This window comes from Macaca mulatta, chromosome 11 (genome assembly GCF_049350105.2).
Source record: "Macaca mulatta isolate MMU2019108-1 chromosome 11, T2T-MMU8v2.0, whole genome shotgun sequence".
NCBI lineage: Eukaryota > Metazoa > Chordata > Mammalia > Primates > Cercopithecidae > Macaca > Macaca mulatta.
In genome coordinates this window covers 126,766,030-126,783,570 of record NC_133416.1, presented here as the reverse complement: position 1 = coordinate 126,783,570, position 17,541 = coordinate 126,766,030, and the positions used below count along the sequence as shown (strand labels likewise).

Genomic DNA, 17,541 nt, shown 5'->3' with positions numbered 1-17,541 from the left:
ATAATTTTTACATTGGTTACACATTGAAATGATAATGTTCTGTATAAATTGGGCCAAATTTAAAAAAAAATGTTTTGAGATGGAGTCTTCCTCTGTGGCCCAGGCTGGAGTGCAGTGGCATGATCTCGGCTCACTGCAACCTCTGCTTCCCAGGTTCAAGCGATTCTCCTGTCTCAGCCTCACAAGTAGCTTGGATTACCAGTGTGTGCCACCATGCCCAGCTGCTTTTTGTATTTGCAGTAGAGTCAGGGTTTCACCATGTTGGCCAGGCTGGTCTCAAACTCCTGACCTCAAATGATCTGCCTGCCTCGGTTTCCCAAAGTGCTGGGATTACAGGCGTGAGCCACTGTGCCTGGCCTAAATAAAAATATTTTTAAAATTAGAAAAGGGCAGTTGGTGACCACAGGCTGTCTCTGTAGGAGAAATGGCTCAGGGCAACCCAAGTTATGGAGTATATTTCTGATCTCCACTGGGGAAAACAAAGAGGTCCAAGGAAATTGAACAAGGATGGGGGATCCCATGTCACCTTTAAATGACTGGAGGGGGACTTGAGGCAAGAGGGTTTCTTGATGTCTGGCTTAAAGGCAAAGGGTCAGGGTAGATGAGTCAGATCTCAGGTAGGACTTACTCATAGACAGAGGTTCTTCATCTGGCTTGGTTGAAGATGACTCATTGTCCTCAATATCCTTGCTGCTGGTTACCTGCGTATTCACACTCGGGGGCTCATCTGAGCCAGGGTTCACAGAGATCATGCTGCTCTGGGGAGAGGACCCCCCACTGGCCCGACTCAGACTGAGTGTGGAGCCTCGCCGGCTTGGTTTGCGGTTGGTGACTCGCATTGTAGGAATTTTGAATTTCTTGGTCTAAAGGAAAGAGAAGAAAGAGAGGTTTCAGGAAGGAAGGGGAAAAAGATGGAAGAAAGAAAGAAGGGAGGGAAGGAGAGAGGTGGGGAGGGACAGCAGACAAAAGCAAAGCCTGGGTCTGACTGTGAATTCCTTCTGGCTCTTTCCAAACACCGTGAGATATATTCTGGATCTGGAGTGACCTTTTGTCGCAAATCGAGATAATTTTAAAACATGTATTATTTGAAGCAAATGTGGTGGAATGTATTCTATTGAACGAGCTCATGGTTGCCCAAGAGGTCACCGTAGGAAGCCACACGTGTTTGCCGTGATGATGTCAATGCCCAGAACAGGTTTTGACTTTTGTAATAACGATTGGAGTTGATTTTCAAACTGTATATGAGGATGGGTCTAATTTTTCAACTAATCTTGGTTTTGGCTCCAGATTCCATATATATACTTCCTGGCTCCCAAGTTGACACCTGGGCCTCAAAGAATGATTTGTAATCATGGAGGTTTTCTAAAGAATACAGAATAGGGAAATTCTAGGCCTGACATTTAGGAAGTGAGTGGGAGGAAGCAGATTTGTCTGGTGCAGTGGCATTCTTTGGGGAGGAGCCATGGTGGTAGTGGGCTAGGAGAATTGGATGATAAGTTCTGGAAGGGACTGAGAGGTAGGTAGGGAAAGTCCTGTGGATTTTTAGAAGGAAAAGAGTAAGAAAGAGTACACACATACTCTGTGTGTGTGTGTCTGTGTGTACCTTCCTGCGAGATTGGTGTCACTTCAGAATGCACTGTTTGGGGTTATGTCCTCATATAACTCATCCAAGTTTCAGCGAGGCTTCCTAACCTCCTCAAGGTCACAGCAAGAAAATAGCAGAACCAGAATTCAGACGCAAGTCAGGTTAATGCCAAAGCTCATTACTATGCCTGGCTTCAAAATACTGCAAAAGTTTTTTTCAGTGGCATCGAAAATGCCCTTTATCCCATGCTAATGATTCTTTATGACATTTAAAATGCCAGGTTTACACAGGGGACGAACAGGCCCTCAGATGCCCCAGAGAAAGAGCTCAACACAGAGTGGGCTGTAGTTTATATTCAGTTAATAGAAATAATTTTATTTGAGCACATTTAAAATGAAAGCTCTTGTTGGGTAGACTGGTGTTTTCTTTAGATGAAACTCATAGCGTTTGATACCCTGGGAAAGGTGATAGGGAGAAGAGACAGCACTGAAGACCACACCAACATTTAATATACATTGCACAGGGTGGAGAAAATTGTATTCAGCAGAATTCATTTCAGGGAGTCCACTGTATGTGATCAGAAGCAATATTTCGAATGGCTACCTTGTAGGGCACTGAATATGAGTGGAACCTTCTTGCACTAGAAGAGGGGAGGGATTTCTTGGTTGCACAGGAGAGGGAGAAGGTTGGGGAAGAGGAGGGAGAAACTGTGGGCTTTAAGATTTGATCTCTCCTTGTGCCTGCCTCATCTCTCTCAAATCTTCAGTGAAATTCTATATAAATGACAGAATGCTTCAGAATATGATAGACTGGAGAAATGGAATTTGAACTGGATTTAACCAGATCTTCAAGAGGCCATGCAAGTTACAAAATGACTGATCAAGAAAAGCCAAGTACCCAAAGCAGGCATGTCCTCTCCTTTGATAAATTAGGAGCTTGGTACAATGCTCCCGTTGTCCTGACACTGCAATTGGTCAAGAGCTTGCCAGGACTGACAGAAGGCCCCTCTACCCTTTATCACTCCGGGGAGAGATGATATCAGAGCTCAGGGATGAATCATATAGAAATTGCCTCTTTCCATTTTATCTAGAACAATATGAATTCCTGACTCTAGAAACTAGGCTCTTCAGATCAACGTCATTTTTTAATTTTTATCTTTATTTTTATTTGACAGGATCTCACTCTGTTGCCCAGGCTGGAGTGCAGTGGTACAATCTTGGCTCACTGCAACCTCTGCCTCCCAGGTTTGAGCTATTCTCTTGCCTCAGCCTCCCAAGTAGGTGGTATTACAGGTACCCACCACCATGATCGGCCAATTTTTGTTGTTGTTGTTGTTGTTATTTTTTGGTAGAGATGGAGTTTCACCATGTTGCCTGGGCTGGTCTTGAACTCCTGAGCTCAAGCAATCTGTCCACCTTGGTCTCCCAAAGTGCTGGGATTATAGTTGTAAGCCACTGTGCCTAGTAAGATCAATGTAATTTTTGAAGGGTGGACAGATGGTGGCATGGGGTAGCTTTGAATCTTGCAGTGAGCACTGGAGTCAGAGTCAGGGGACCTCGGGGAGGGGGGCCTTTACTACGTCACTCTGCCATGCCTCAGTTTCCTCATTTATAAAACTTAGGGGATAGCCTGGGACAATCTCAGAAAAGCCTTCCCTACCAGGATTCTGTGCGTATCTTCCTTGAGCTAGGATTTCATCTTATGCTCCCAGAGTTGCCATTAATTAAAATTTAATTAACCACCCTAGCCAGGAAATCCAAAGTTAAGGGCTAACACTTGTGATTAATTGAAAGTGGCAGAAAAATAAAACGTAGGGGGAAGATGTGACAGGCACTTGCTTGCCTTTTATTGAACTGAACCTCTCTGAATCGACTTAAATCCCTAAATGCTGCTTCTCTATTTTTTATATTTCACTCAGCAGTGGTGTTAACCAGTTGCTATGTTCCATCTCAGTAGGGATTGATTTTTGGCAATGGAGGAAACGAATTTCCTGAAAGATTCCTTATACTTTCTATGAAGTAGGGGTTGCAGACTGGTGGCTCATGGGGAGACATGTTTAGCTACCCAGGATTTTACAAACTGGGAGACTTTTATATAAAAATGTAAGTTTTTTGTTTCTTTTGAAAATGGTAAGCTCTGGGCTCCCATTCTCACAAGGCAAAATGAGCTACAGCTGCAGAGTTTCTTCCTTTTAGCTGTGCAGGAGTGCTCCAGTTTGCCACAGACCCCACCACTTCCTACTGTATCACACTCAGCCTTATTTTTTATTTTATTAATAACACAATTTGCCTGGCCGCTATGAACGCTGCCTACACATACAGAAGAATGTCAGGGGAAAAGAAGAGTATTGTGGGAGCTGGTTGGATTCCCTCTTTCAAAGTCCTCATTTTACTGAGGCCCAGTAGAGGGGAAAGGACTTGTCTGAGGTCACACAGTGAACTGAGTCACCATGGCTGAGCCAGGTCTCCTGCAGCCTAATTGAGTGCTCCCCCATGCCCAGAGTGGAACGTGCTGCAGCCCAGGGTTTGATCCACAAACTTGAATTCCGTTTTGCAAGAGTTCAAGCACAGCTATTCATTCTCCCCTTCCCCTCCTGCAATTTTAGTGGTGGATATCCCTGAAGGATTTTTTTAAAAGGTTTGTAGCTCCCGCTGCTTTTTCTGTGCATTTCTGAAGATGGATGCACACCACATCTCCATAGCAACTTTCTGCCATAAAAACCAAGGCTCTTCTTAAATCTAGGAGCACGCCGATGAAAGCGTAAGAAAATGGTGAAATTCTTCATGAGGGGCAACTGTAATCATGGGGTCAGGGAGAACAGGCATTGGATGTTTATATGTTTAATAAACATATTGATGTTTATATGTTTAATAAACTATGTTTAATAAACAGACCCAGAATTAACTTCTGGCTCTGCCATTACCCAGCTGGGTAACCTTATGTAAGTCACTTAACCTCTCTGAGACCCCAAATTCCTCCTTTCTCACCTGGGGGTAAGAATAGTGCCCCATAGGGTTATTAAGAGGGCACAACTGGATAATATACCTACAGAAGCTTCCTTAGCACAGAACTTAGCCCATTTACAATTATGTTGAACAGTGGCCTCTAAAATTTACAGAACCACAGGAATGCTAAGCATTCTCACGTTTTCAAGGTGAGTTTGCCTTATATTTATTTCCTGAGGTTATTCACTAAAGTTGTGAGGTAGGCAGGAAAGCACATTATATCCATTTCATGGGTTAGGGGATAGGTTCAGCAAACACTCTAGTTGTGTGCTCTATTACCTTTACCTACCTTTTGCCATTATTATTATTATTATTATTATTAGGCTTGTTTATTGAGTAGATGAGTTTGGGAGGTCCTGGGTTAGGAATACCTTTGGGTAAAAAGAATCTGTATCTTGGTGTCCTCTTAATAACTGCATGTTCTAGTTTGTAGAAAATCTTGTCTGTTGAATCACTCACGTTGTCTTTTCTTTTTCTTAGAGATAGGATCTCACTCTCTTGCCCAGGTGGGAGGCTGGAGTGCAGTGGTGGGATCATAGCTCACTGCAGCCTCCAATTCCTGGGCTTACATGATCCTCCCACTTCAGCCTCTCTAATACCTGGGACTACAGGTGCACACCACTATGCCCAGCTAATTTTTAAATTTTTTGTCAAGACGGGATCTTGCTATGTTGCCCGGGCTGGTCTCAAACTCCTGGGCTCAACTGATCCTCCTGCCTTGGCCTCCCAATCCTTTGGGATTACAAGCATGAGCTAGTGTGCCTGGGTTTTATTTTCTGACTGGGTTAAAGAGGAGAGAGAGAGAGGAAGGAAGGGAGGAAGGGAGGGAGGGAGAAGGAGAGAGAAATGACTGTTATTGATTTAGAAGATAGAGTGAGGTGAGTCCATTTCCTTCTGGTGACATCTTGTTAAGCAGTTGCTTAGCACCCCCTCCTGTCCCCATTATGTAGTGTCCAGCCAAATGTCATTTCTCCTACAATCCCCAGATAACTGTTTTAATTAAATTTACGAAAACCATCCAACAGCATGTGGCTCTGACTTCCCTTCACTCCGAGAACCAACTAGAAAAAAAAATTCCCATCAGAGAAAAGACTGACAAAAATACTCCTCAACACAAGCTGGGACCTAGGAGCCAAAGGGTTGCGTGGCGTGTGGTTGGTTACCTTTGGCGCTGTGACGAAATGCTCCCATTTCTGTCCCATGGACTTGTCCTTATTGATTTTTTTAATGGTGCTCTTGCTTCCACCCGGGTCCCTGAGTGAGAAACAGCTTAATGAGTTTTCCGTTTCCAGAGCCTCGGTTTATTACACGTTCTTTTAAGAAATGCAATAAATAGAGGAGGAATGGTAGCTGGGCTCTGTTAGGATTTCCGCCCCCACTCCTGTACTTGTGAAGAAATGGGAGGGATAGTTCTCCATAGCTGGCTCTTTTGAGTGAAATCGAGGTTTGGAGAGACTTTTGCTTACTGGGTGGAGGAGGGAGGTGGTATATATTTGCGTGTTTTTTGCATCTATTTGTATTTTAGCCTTGGTCCTCTCATAGAATCCTGGGCAGGTCTGCAGTACTCCTAGGGTGTGAATTGAAAAGCATGTTCATTTCTGCATCTTTGCTTTTTCTGTTGCCCAAGGGGTCCACCATCAGAGACATTTCTGAGAGACACACAGAGAATATTACTGGGTGGGACTGAGGGTGGGGTTGATGGGGGTGGATTGCACAATGAAAATCACTGATTGGAGGTTGACTGGGCAAAAGTTCTCTACGATGCTATGTGCAACACCTTTCTGTGCCTTTTCGCTGTATCATCTCAATCACTATAACCCTGTGATGTAGTCATTGTCATCCCATTTTCAGATGAGAAAACAAACTAAGGGAGTTTAAGTCACTTACTTACAGTGAAATGAATGAAGCGAAAGCTTCAGGGCTCCTCACTTGTGTGGGTTCCTCTTCCAGGATCCTGTACCTGATTTTGTATTGTAATTTTGTATTTTTTTTTTTTCTTAAAGTGCCCTCTCCCCCGTTAAATAAGCTTCAGGCTGCACAAAACCCGGATCCTCCTCTCATGGGTTGGGAATTTTCTGGATAGGAGACTGAAGCCCAGTAAGTTCTGTTGGTGACACACCTGTAATCCCTTATCTGAAATCTGCGGGACCAGATGTGTTGCCAAATTAATAATTTTGGCATTTTGGAAAGGAAACGTGCTGCATATTCTATATGTTAACATAATCCCTCTGAGGGTGCTAAGGGGACAGCATCCTGTAACCAAATACATGACTGTTTCTGCAATGGAACGCACGGATATTTATACTAGGGGGGAGAAATAAAGACCAGAAGTAGCTTCAAGTCAAATTTTGCTACCAACTTAGATTGGCTCCTGTCAGATTTTGCTGCCAAATGAGTTAGGAAAAACTGAGTTTTCAGAGCTTTTGGATTTTGAACTTGTGGCTATGGGGCAGTGGGTGGGGGGATAAGACAGCGGGGAGTCTCAACGTGTGATCTCTCAACTACGTTTACATATCTATTGATCGACAGATTGGTCTATCCATCTCTCTGTCCATATATTTTTCCATCCATTCATCCATCCGCCTATCTCTTTCTTTATCCCCTTTTTCTTTGCAGAAAGAATTTTATATCACAAGGATTCTTTTAATTATTTTTCTAGCTCTCGCCTAGCAGAGAGCAGGAACTTGAAATGAGAAGACGAGCTGGGCTCATGCCTGTAATCCCAGTACTTTGGGAGGCTGAGGCAGGCAGATCAGCTGAGGTGAGGAGTTCCAGACCAGCCTGGCCAACATGGTGAAACCCTGTCTCTACTAAAAACACACAAAAAATTAGCCGGGTGTGGTGGCGCGTGCCTGTAATCTCAGCTGCTCTGGAGGCTAAGGCAGCAGAATCGCTTGAACCTGGGAGGCGGAGGTTCCAGTGAGCCGAGATCGCGCCATTGCACTCCAGTCTGGGGGACAAGAGTGAAACTCCATCTCAAAAAAAAAAAAAAAAAAAAAAAAAAGAGGACAAACAGAACTGCTTTGGTTTGGGAGACACTGACAGGGGTCTAGGCTTGTTAGGGTGATGAGTGCTGGTGATTGTGGGTGGAAGGGAGGTGCTCAGATATAGAAGGTAAAAGCTGATCAGGATAAACCTAACTTAAGGCTGACTTCTCATGGCATGGAGATCTGAGTAGCAGAATCTGTCATGCGCGTCCGTGTGAACAGACCACCAAACAGGCTTTGTGTGAGCACCCCGCCTGGGTGCAGGCGGGCTGAGTCCGAAAAGAGAGTCAGCGAAGGGAGATAAGGGTGGGGCCGTTTTATAGGATTTGGATAGGTAAAGGAAAATTACAAAGGGGGGTTGATGTCTGGTGGGCAGGAGTGGGGGTCACAAAGTGCTCAGTGGGGGAGCTTTTTGAGCCAGGATGAGCCAGGAAAAGGAATTTCACAAGATAATGTCGTCACTTAAGGCAAGGACCGGCCATTTTCACTTCTTATGTGGTGGAATGTCATCAGTTAAGGCGGGGCAGGGCGTTTGCACTTCTTTTGTGATTCTTCAGTTACTTCAGGCCATCTGGGCATATACGTGCAAGTCACAGGGGATGCGATGGCTCGGCTTGGGCTCAGAGGCCTGACAGAATCAAAGGCTTTTCCCAGTCCAGGTAAGGAGTTGGGGGTGTCCTCTCTTCACCAGTGGGATTTTGCTGAAGATCAACCAGCCAATTGCCACCACACAAGAAATGCACACAGACCCAAAGTGGAAGTCGGGCTTGGGAGGTGGGGTGAGAATGGGCCTCTAAGCTCTTTGTAAGACTTTATGTTTGATTACACAATTAAAAAGCCCTCTGAATAATTAACAGTGAAGCTCATTTAAGTTGGTTCTGCCTGCCTCTCCCCCGAGTAATCAAATTAGGGGATATTTAAAATCCAGCCAGAGGAAGGAGCAATACTTCAGTCCTATAAACAATATTTAAACTAGCGGTGCTTTTGAAGTCTGATTTAAGGTTCACCCACTGGAGGCTTTAGCGTTTTTTTTTTTTTTTTTTTTTTTTTTTTCTTTTTTTCACTTTGGAGCATTTCTTTCAAGACCACAGGGCTTTTCGCATTTCCCTTTGCTAACGCAGCCCTGCTGAGCCTCCAGCCTTCTTCTTGAAGTTCAAAAGCACCCCCCTTTCCCCCTTTAAAATTAAATCTGGTCCTGGCAAAGCTTTCAAAATCTTAAATATTCAGGTCCAATCAGGAAGATGGAGGTTTTCCACTACTGCTGACTTCCAAGATGACCTGAAATCTATTGCGACTTCAAGCAGCAGGCTAAATGGGTTCAAAATGCAGCAAGATTCCCACAGACCTTAAAAAGCTTGGAGCCTTTGCTCTTGCAAACCCATTGATAAAGAAAAGGCCTGGTTAGACAGAATCGGTCTTTCTGATGTTTCATTTTCAGTAGCGAATAACCCAAAAAGGAAGATCGGTAGGGGAAGGAAGAGAAAAATAAAACCACCTAAGCCGCATCATCCATTGCATACCTTGTGGAGGAGGACAAAGCAGGTTGGTGGTCCTTCCCCTGGCCTGGTGGGGTAAGCGTTAGTGCCATCCACCAAGTAGTTCCAGGCCTTCCCTGCTCTCTGAAGGCAAGTGTAAGCACTGTGACTTGCTTTGTTCAAAAATACATGAGTGAAAGTGACATGTGGGACTTTGAGTAGATGATTTAAGAGCTGGTCCTGAAGTCATCAGATTCCCTTTTCTGCCTCGTCGATGGTGGAAGCTTTTATCAGTGTGAGTCCCTGCTGATAGAGCCTCCCTGTTGGACTTGAAAGGTGAGCCAAGGAACAAGCTTCTTTTGCCTTAAACTGCTGAGATTTGGGGGTTGTTCATTATGGCACCCTAACTTACGTAGCTCACCCATTTAATATCCTTGTGATTTACTGTCTGTGTGACCTCTGGCAAGTCCCTGAGTATCAGGACCAGAAAAGTGTTATCTTAGTGGTTAAGAGTGAATTTAGATTCACAATTTAGATTGGACCAGCTGTTCGAGTCCTCCGTCTGCCCCGCTGCTTCCTACATGTGCGACTTGGTATAAGTAATTTAGCCTCTCTGAGCCTCACTATCCTCATCTGTAAAATGGGGGAATAATAGCAGCTGTGACAAAGGATTGCTGTGAAGATGAAAAGAAATGGGGCTTGTTAAGGGCTTCATGGGTGCTATGTACAGACAGCTGAATACAGTTCAGCTATTAACAACAATAACCTTCTCTTTTCAACCGAGATTTACTGTGGCTTAGAGGAGGAGCTGATGGTAGACAACAAGGTACCAGGGCAGATCCTTGGGGGAGATGTAGCTATAATTTTCAGACCATAATTTCCCCCTGCTGAAGCTTCTAAGGGATCCTATTTGCCAGAAATCAAGGGAATAGGGCATTGAGCACTGTCAAATCTCTTGTAACTGTATCCGCCAAGCACATTTTGTTCCAGGCAGCCACTTGAAGATGTCTATCCACAGTGGCAATTCAGAGCAATTTTCTCAAATACTTTGTGCTGTCTTTCTGAACTCCCATCTGGGGTAAAATGTGTGCTTCCCAGGGCGGAAAGCTGTAGGCTAGGTTAGGACATGCTCATGTGTCCATGACCGAGGGGAAGAGCTGCTGATTCTGCACCAGGGAGAGGGCAGCGGTCAAAGCTCTGGAACTTCCCGGACCAGGTGGCTCCATCCTAACTCCTGAGCGATGATCTGATCCTCCTGCCACATTCTCCCACTCCATAGAGATGTCCCCTGGAGTACCACAGTGGAGGAGCCATGTAATTAAATCAGTGCAAAGAGGAGAGCGGGGGAAATCAGAGACTTCACTCACATGTCACCTTCCGAGTGAGTCTTTCCTTGATGATCCAATTGAAAACTCCCCTGCCCATCACTGTCACATCACCCATCAATTGCTTCATGACACTTATTGCTATCTCAAAGTATCTCGATGATGGCATGTTCATCATCTGTTGCTTCCCTCACCCCTCTAGCATGGAAGCTCCTGAGGGCAGGAGTGTTATCTGTTTTCTTCACAGCAGTATTCCCACTAGTGCCTGGAAAAGGCAGGTTTGAGGAAAATGAGATTTTCTTGGTTGTGGGGGAGGAGTACTACAAGACAAGGGGAAACTAATTTAAATATAAACAATTTAAATTTTAAAAATGCTATTATGTGTGTTGCTCAGAACGATTGCGACGGTATTTCATGGAAGCAAAAGCTTGGAAAAGACTTAAAGGTCTTGGAATATGGGTTAACTATGTTTCAATACATTTGTTTGCTGATAAACTCCACAGCAGAGGTTCACATCCGGAGAGATGCTCCTTATATACTAAGGCAAACAGCAAAAGTTTAGTTTCAAAACAATATGTGCAAAACGGCACTTGAAATTATTTTATAAAAGAAAATTTCATTTTATATGTGATAACATCTCGGTAAGTTGAGTCCCTTTTGTATCCTGGGACCTCCCAGAAAGTACCACATTGTAATAAGATCTTCTTTTCTTGGAGGTGGGGCACCAGATTATTCTCTAAATTAATTAAAGACTTTAGGATTTAGCTACAGAGGAACAACCATTTCGGGGGTGAAGTACCCATACTTTGCAGCAAGGTTACCTGGGTTCAAATCCTGCCTTACCTTTTGCTCGCTATGCAACTTTGAGCAAATTAATTTTCCATGCCTCAATTTCCTTAATGGTAATTTGGAGTGAGGTTTAACTGAGATAATATACCTAGAGCAATGCTTGCCATAGGAAGCACTCAAGTGCCAGCCATTTTCATCATAAAACAGTAGATGGATTTTGATGTTTGTGTCATATTTGAAACCTCAAAGTGGGGCTGGTTGCCTTTTACTCGTGTGTGTATTTCTAAAGGAAGGGTGGGTTTTCTGTGCCTGGACAGTCCAGCCCTTGAATGTCTGGCGTCTCTTAAGAGTCAGGATTGCAAGAGTCAGGATTATAAGAATCAGGATTGTAAGCATAGGGATTACACTCACTTGGTCTCCCCACTAAATAGTGGGCCCAGTGGTGTCTCTCTGGACAGCCTGAAGCAGTAAGACGTAGATAACTGAACTGCCCCTGTGGCACCAGGGGAGAGCACAGGACTCTGGAGACTCCAGCCTGTTGGAACAACTCCTTTGAGGTGTGTGCTCTACCTGCTGGTAACTCTTCACTCCCTTCTTTGGCCAGGGGTCTGGCCTGTTTCTTCCCCACCGCAACTAGGAAAGATGGCCACAGGGGTAGGGGAGGCAGCATTAGAGCTTGTCACATTTCCCCACACCTGATGTCTGTGTCTCTGTAAAGGTCTACTTGTTTCTAGGTAGGTCTTCTGGTTGGTTCTTGGAAAGTTGGTCTCCAATAAGAATAAAATCAATACAGGTTCACAACCACTTAACCAATTCCAATATCCAAAGAGTCTTTAAACCAAAACAATTTAAATAGCTTATTTGGTAGCAAAGCGTGACAAAAACTGATGGGAGGCTATTAGTGGCCTTTTTTTTTGACCTTTGTTATGCACTTAAGATAAATATTCACTTATTTGTTTTCTGCAGAAATATTGTGTTTGATGACAGGCCCCTCTGGGAGTGTGATGTTCTATTTGGGACATGTCTCAATATTCTTTTTTAAAATGCAAAACAAAAACAATAGAAACCCCTCAGAATTCTGAAATGCATTTGGCCCTAAGGGTTTGAATAAATACTTCTGGGCATTCATGAAAAAAAATCAGATCCTACTTTGCTTAAAAAGAGGCTTATATCTCTTAGAGAAACATAATTGGCACATTCATTATTGAAGGCTTGGTTTCAATTTCTGTTGTGGACCCGATCATCTTGTCAATTGAAATAAACTCTCTTGTTAGCAGTGGAATTAACAAGGATGCTGAGAAGTGATAATGATAATGTGTTTAAATTGCCACATGATGAAATTGGGAAGTTGAGGAGTTTTTTTTTTCTCAATAAAGCAGAGACTCAGATGCAACTCATAATGACATCCTAAAATCTGTCATCCGTCCATTCACCCAAACATCCACCAATCCATCCAAATATGAGATCATCCTGCAACTAACAAAGATCGTTCTTCTGCTTGCAGCACAGTAACTGCCAGTTAGTGAAATTTTGCTGCCTGTAGAAAGCCCTTGTTGAGATATCGAACCACCCCAACTTTCTTGCTATAAAATCTGTAAGGGGGAGGAATTGGGTCTGCAGCTGTCATTATGCCTAATCAAAATGGAGCCTCTGGGATCTACAGGTCCCCAAGGATGGATATTCCCTTTTGGAAAATGCATGGTGGGAGTCAGGCTCAGGGTTTAAGTGTCAAAATGCTTTAGTAACAGGAGATACTGGTTGCTTGATGATGGAGACTCAGAAAAACACAATCAGGAGAACTGGAGATTTGGTATTACCTTCTTGGGCTCATTACCTGGGTTGTTTATCTTTGCAACTAGGTTTTGGGTGGCATTGTGTAGCCTTTTTCCCCTGTCTGTTTGCATAATTTTCTGTTCACCTAGTGAACATAGATCTCACCTGTTAGTAAAATTCTGCTCAGAAGTTCCTTTCTTTCCTAGCCTTCAGTCTCAATGGTACTGATAATCATACACTTAACTTCTCTTTAAAATAAGGATTTTTACCTTTTATAGCTCTTACTTAATGAACATTCATTGTGTTCCCAGATATTAGGCTAAATGCTCTATGGACTTGATTTTGCTTAATTCTTACAATAACTCTTCTGAGGCAGGAACCCATTTGACAGATGAAGAAACAGAGGGCCAGAGATGTCAAGTGACTTGCCCAAGGTCACACAGCTATTAAGTGGCAGAGCTTTGACTCATCTGGGTTCATCTGATGCTAAACCCTTTCCTCTTTATCACTCTAATCCCTCTGGGTTTAAAAAATGCACTTGAAGATTTGGGGAAATTTACACTGCTGCATAAGGGTGAAACGTCATAAATGGGGATTAAATGTTGAAGAGAAGAGCTCTTTCTGCTTTCTTATAACTAAAAAGGTGTTTTCTTATACTTTATAGGGAACTTAAACTGCCCCCCAGATTCATAATTTTTAAAAATGAATCCCAAACAGGATGTGCTGGAGCTAGCTCATACTGGCTCACAAGAACGGATTCTGTACATCTCTTCCCAACTCCAAGTTCAGTGACATTATGTTGGGAAGATTGAAATCAGCCACGGTGGGAGTATTTACACCGTGGAAATTGGCATTGTCACAAATCGTGGTTCTTCACTTCCTAGAGAACTGGTTGTTAAAACATTTACCAGCATTGTCATTGACCCTAAACTGAAATGCCCACCAGGAAGAAATGGTCGACTAGAAAAAAACAAACCCCAACAAATACTGTGACTTCCTATGTGAATCTTCCTGGACTGCATTTTTTACCTCAGGTGGCTAGGTCTGGTTCAGGTGTGATTTTATAGAGCTGGGCATCCTCGGAGCACTGATAGAATTCCGCCACTGCAAGTCGTGGTAGAACATCTGCTACTCTCAATGTGACCACTGTGTCTTTTTACTGCAGTTAACAATTTTTGGTCACGTTCTGAGCACATTTCTAAAACCAACCAAAAGAAAGGGACATGGCCCCTTTTCTCTGTTCAATCCAAATTCTACATGATGTTCTTTTCTCAGTTTTGGAGAAAGGGTCACCACATGTAGGAGGCAAAATGTGGCTGTTGGTGGTATGCTCAGGGAGACGGAATGCTGTCAGGAACCCACTGGCTCAGAGGCCTTTTTCTTAGAATGTAAGCCATCAACGAAGGAAAAAGAAGAAAAAGACACTGCTTTTACCTAGTGATTCTCATTCCCGGAATCCAGCTAATAGAAATATTTGCAATTGGGCATAAAAGATATGTGTAAGGGGCCAGGTGCAGTGGCTCACGCCTGTAATCCCAGCACTTTGGGAGGCCGAGGCGGGTGGATCACGAGGTCAGAAGTTCGAGACCAGCTTGGCCAACATGGTGAAACCCTGTCTCCACTAAAAATACAAAAAATTAGCTGGGCGTGGTGGCGGGCGCCTGTAGTCCCAGCCAGTCAGGAGGCTGAGGCAGGAGAATGGCATGAACCTGGGAGGCGGAGGTTGCAGTGAGCTCAGATCGCGCCACTGCACTCCAGCCTGGGCGACAGAGCGAGACTCCATCTCAAAAAAAACAAAAACAAAACAAAAACAAAAACAGAGCAAAAACGAAACAAAACAAAAACAGAAAACAAAACAAGATATGTGTAAGGATATTCCACGCAGTACTACCTGAAATGTCAAAAATTTGTAAATGACCTCAGTGTCTGTTAATAAAGAAATGGTGTATACTCCATCCATACAATAGAATATTCTGCTGCTGTTGAAAGAATGTGTAAACCTGTGTATACCATCATGAAAAGATGCCCATGAGTCATTGTAAAAGGAGGAAAATCATGTAGAGAACAATATGCAGATATGATCCTATTTCTGTTAAAAAATGTAACTGTATATGTTTATAAAAGGAAGGCATTAGAAAGATTTGGAAGGATAGATCATAGACTTTTAAAAGGAGTTTTTTTTTTTTTAAAGGGGATTTCAGGGAGGGAATAAAGGTTTTCATATTTTATATACTTATACATTTTTTGAAAGATTTCTATAAGCATAAATTGTGTTCACTTATTACTTGAGCAGTTTTATTTTAGAGAAAACTAAATAGCCTTTAATCCCAGCTACTTGGGATGCTGAGGCAGGAGGATTGCTTGAGGCCATGAGCTAGACACCAGCCTGGGCAGCATAGCAAGACACCATCTCTGAAAAACTTAAAAAACAATTAGCCAGGTATGGTGGCAGGTGCGGCCGCATTCACCTGTAGTACTAGCTATCTGGGAGGCTGAGGCAGGAGGATTGCTTGAGCACAGGAGTTCAAGGCTGTGGTGAGCTATGACTGTGCAACTGCGCTCTAGCCTGGGCAACAGAGCAAGACCCTCATCTCTTTAAAAAAAAAAAAAAAGGCATGAAAAATGTTTTAAGGCTGTGGTTTTCAAAGAAATTCTGGAAGCCACAAAGACATTTTGGAAATAACTAGAGGCTGGGTGCGGTGGCTCACACCTGTAATCCCAGCACTTTGGGAGGCCCAGGCTGGTGGATCACAAGGTCAGGAGATCGAGACCATGGTGAAACCCCATCTCTACTAAAAATACAAAAAAATTAGCTGAGCGTGTTGGCGGGCGCCTGTAGTCCCAGCTGCTCCGGAGGCTGAGGCAAGAGAATGGCGTGAACCCGGGAGGTGGAGCTTGCAGTGAGCCGAGATCGCACCACTGCACTCCAGCCTGGGCAACAGAGCAAGACTCTGTCTCAAAAAAAAAAAAAAAAAAGGGAAATAACTAGGGTGCCATGGTGGAGACAGAAGTAAGTTGGAGGGGTCCCAGGTCTCCCAGGCTCCCAAACCTTTTGCTTCATGAAGAAGTTCCACTTAGAAAAGTCTCTTTTACATTATAGGGGCTTCTATCTTTAAAAAATGAGTGTCTGGTGCTTAAAAAAATAAAGCCTGTCAACCGTTTGTATCAAAAGAGACTATAGTTTTAAAATTATCCCAACTGAAAACACTGAATTGATTGGAGTTACTGATCTACCAACGGATGCTTGATTTATATTGCTGGTTGCATTTGAGGTTAGTTTCTCTGGGTCCTGGTGTAAAAGATGACTTGGGGGTGGAGGAGATCTAGGGGATGGGTAATAAATGTCTTCAAGAGGAAAGAGTTAATTAAGACTTAGTTTGGCCAGGCACAGTGGCTCACGCCTGTAATCCCAATACTTTGGGAGGCTGTGTGGGGGTGGATCATGAGGTCAAGAGATTGAGACCATCCTGGCCAACCTGGTGAAATCCCGTCTCTACTAAAAATACAAAAATTAGCTGGGCATGGTGGCACACACCTGTAGTCCCAGCTACTTGGGAGGCTGAGGTAGGAGAATCGCTTGAACCTGGGAGATGGAGGTTGCAGTGAACCAAGATTGCGTCACTGCACTCTGGCCTGGCAACAGAGTGAGACTCCATAAAAAAAAAAAAAAAAAAAAAAAAAAAAAAAAAAAGACTCAGGTTTTGGGAAGAGGAAGACTGGATCCGCCTGGGAGGCAGGACTATGAGTGGGCATGGGTTAGCACCGGGAGTGGGGAACTATTTTATTTAACTCAGCCTGTTATTTTCACAGGGAAAATCTGATTCTTCAAGTCAGGGTTCTTTACTTTTGTTTGTCCCCTTCTTGCGAACAACCTGACTCTCCTTAAAGAACCAATGCCTTTACATGCCTGTCTGTTCTTTGTTCTGCCCTGTGTGTACAATGCTGTTCCTGCAACAGTGGCCTCCAAGCTTTTGCATGAGCTCTCTCCTCTGGTGGGGACACCTAACGCTTCTCTTGACCTAGACAACATGTTCTGGAGCTTCTGCCTGTACAAACCGAGTAGCTCCAGGGAAATGAATACCAAATATTCCCTTGGATCCAAGTGGAGAAGTAGCCACCAATGTAAATTAAACAACAAAAAGACCAAAGCAAAACAAAAGACAACCTTGAAAGAAAGGATAAAAATAAAAACAAAAAGAAAAGAAAGATTAAAAGGGAGGGAAAGGAGGAGGAAAAGGAAGAAGACTAAGAATAGTGTTAGGGAGACACAGTCCAAGAAGAGAGTTGGAGAGCAGTCGAGCTGTGGATCCAGTGATGTGTGCTTCCAGAGCCTGCCAATTTCTGTGGTGTAAATACTCCCATGTGGCTGGCTGATTTCAGGCTACCCGTGTGATGTCACTGAATGTGGAGTTGGGAAGAGACGTGGGAAGGAGATGCACACAGCGGGCTCCCACGAATCTGCAGACGCTGTCTCTAGTTCTCCCCGGTTCAGATCCCACAGAGCACATAGAAGAGCTCCTAAAACAGCCTACCCACCAAAACAGCAAAGGGAGTGGAAGAACATACAGGAATCTCTTCCCCACCGCCCAGCCTACTGCTAGT

The 17,541-nt window shown here is 43.8% G+C and overlaps 1 protein-coding gene and 1 long non-coding RNA gene across 4 annotated transcripts in view; one reads left to right on the top strand and one right to left on the bottom strand.

Moving 5' to 3' along the window:
* Positions 1-17,541, bottom strand: part of CCDC60 (coiled-coil domain containing 60) — a 205,132-nt gene that overhangs the window by 38,956 nt on the left and 148,635 nt on the right. The window contains exons 6-7 of the mRNA XM_028829958.2: positions 5,754-5,844; positions 629-863 (exon numbers count right to left, since the gene is read on the bottom strand). Of these exons, the coding sequence (XP_028685791.2) occupies positions 629-863; positions 5,754-5,844 (326 nt within the window). The remainder of the gene's footprint in view (positions 1-628; positions 864-5,753; positions 5,845-17,541) is intronic.
* Positions 1-17,541, top strand: part of LOC107001043 (uncharacterized) — a 202,781-nt gene that overhangs the window by 99,252 nt on the left and 85,988 nt on the right. The window lies entirely within an intron of this gene.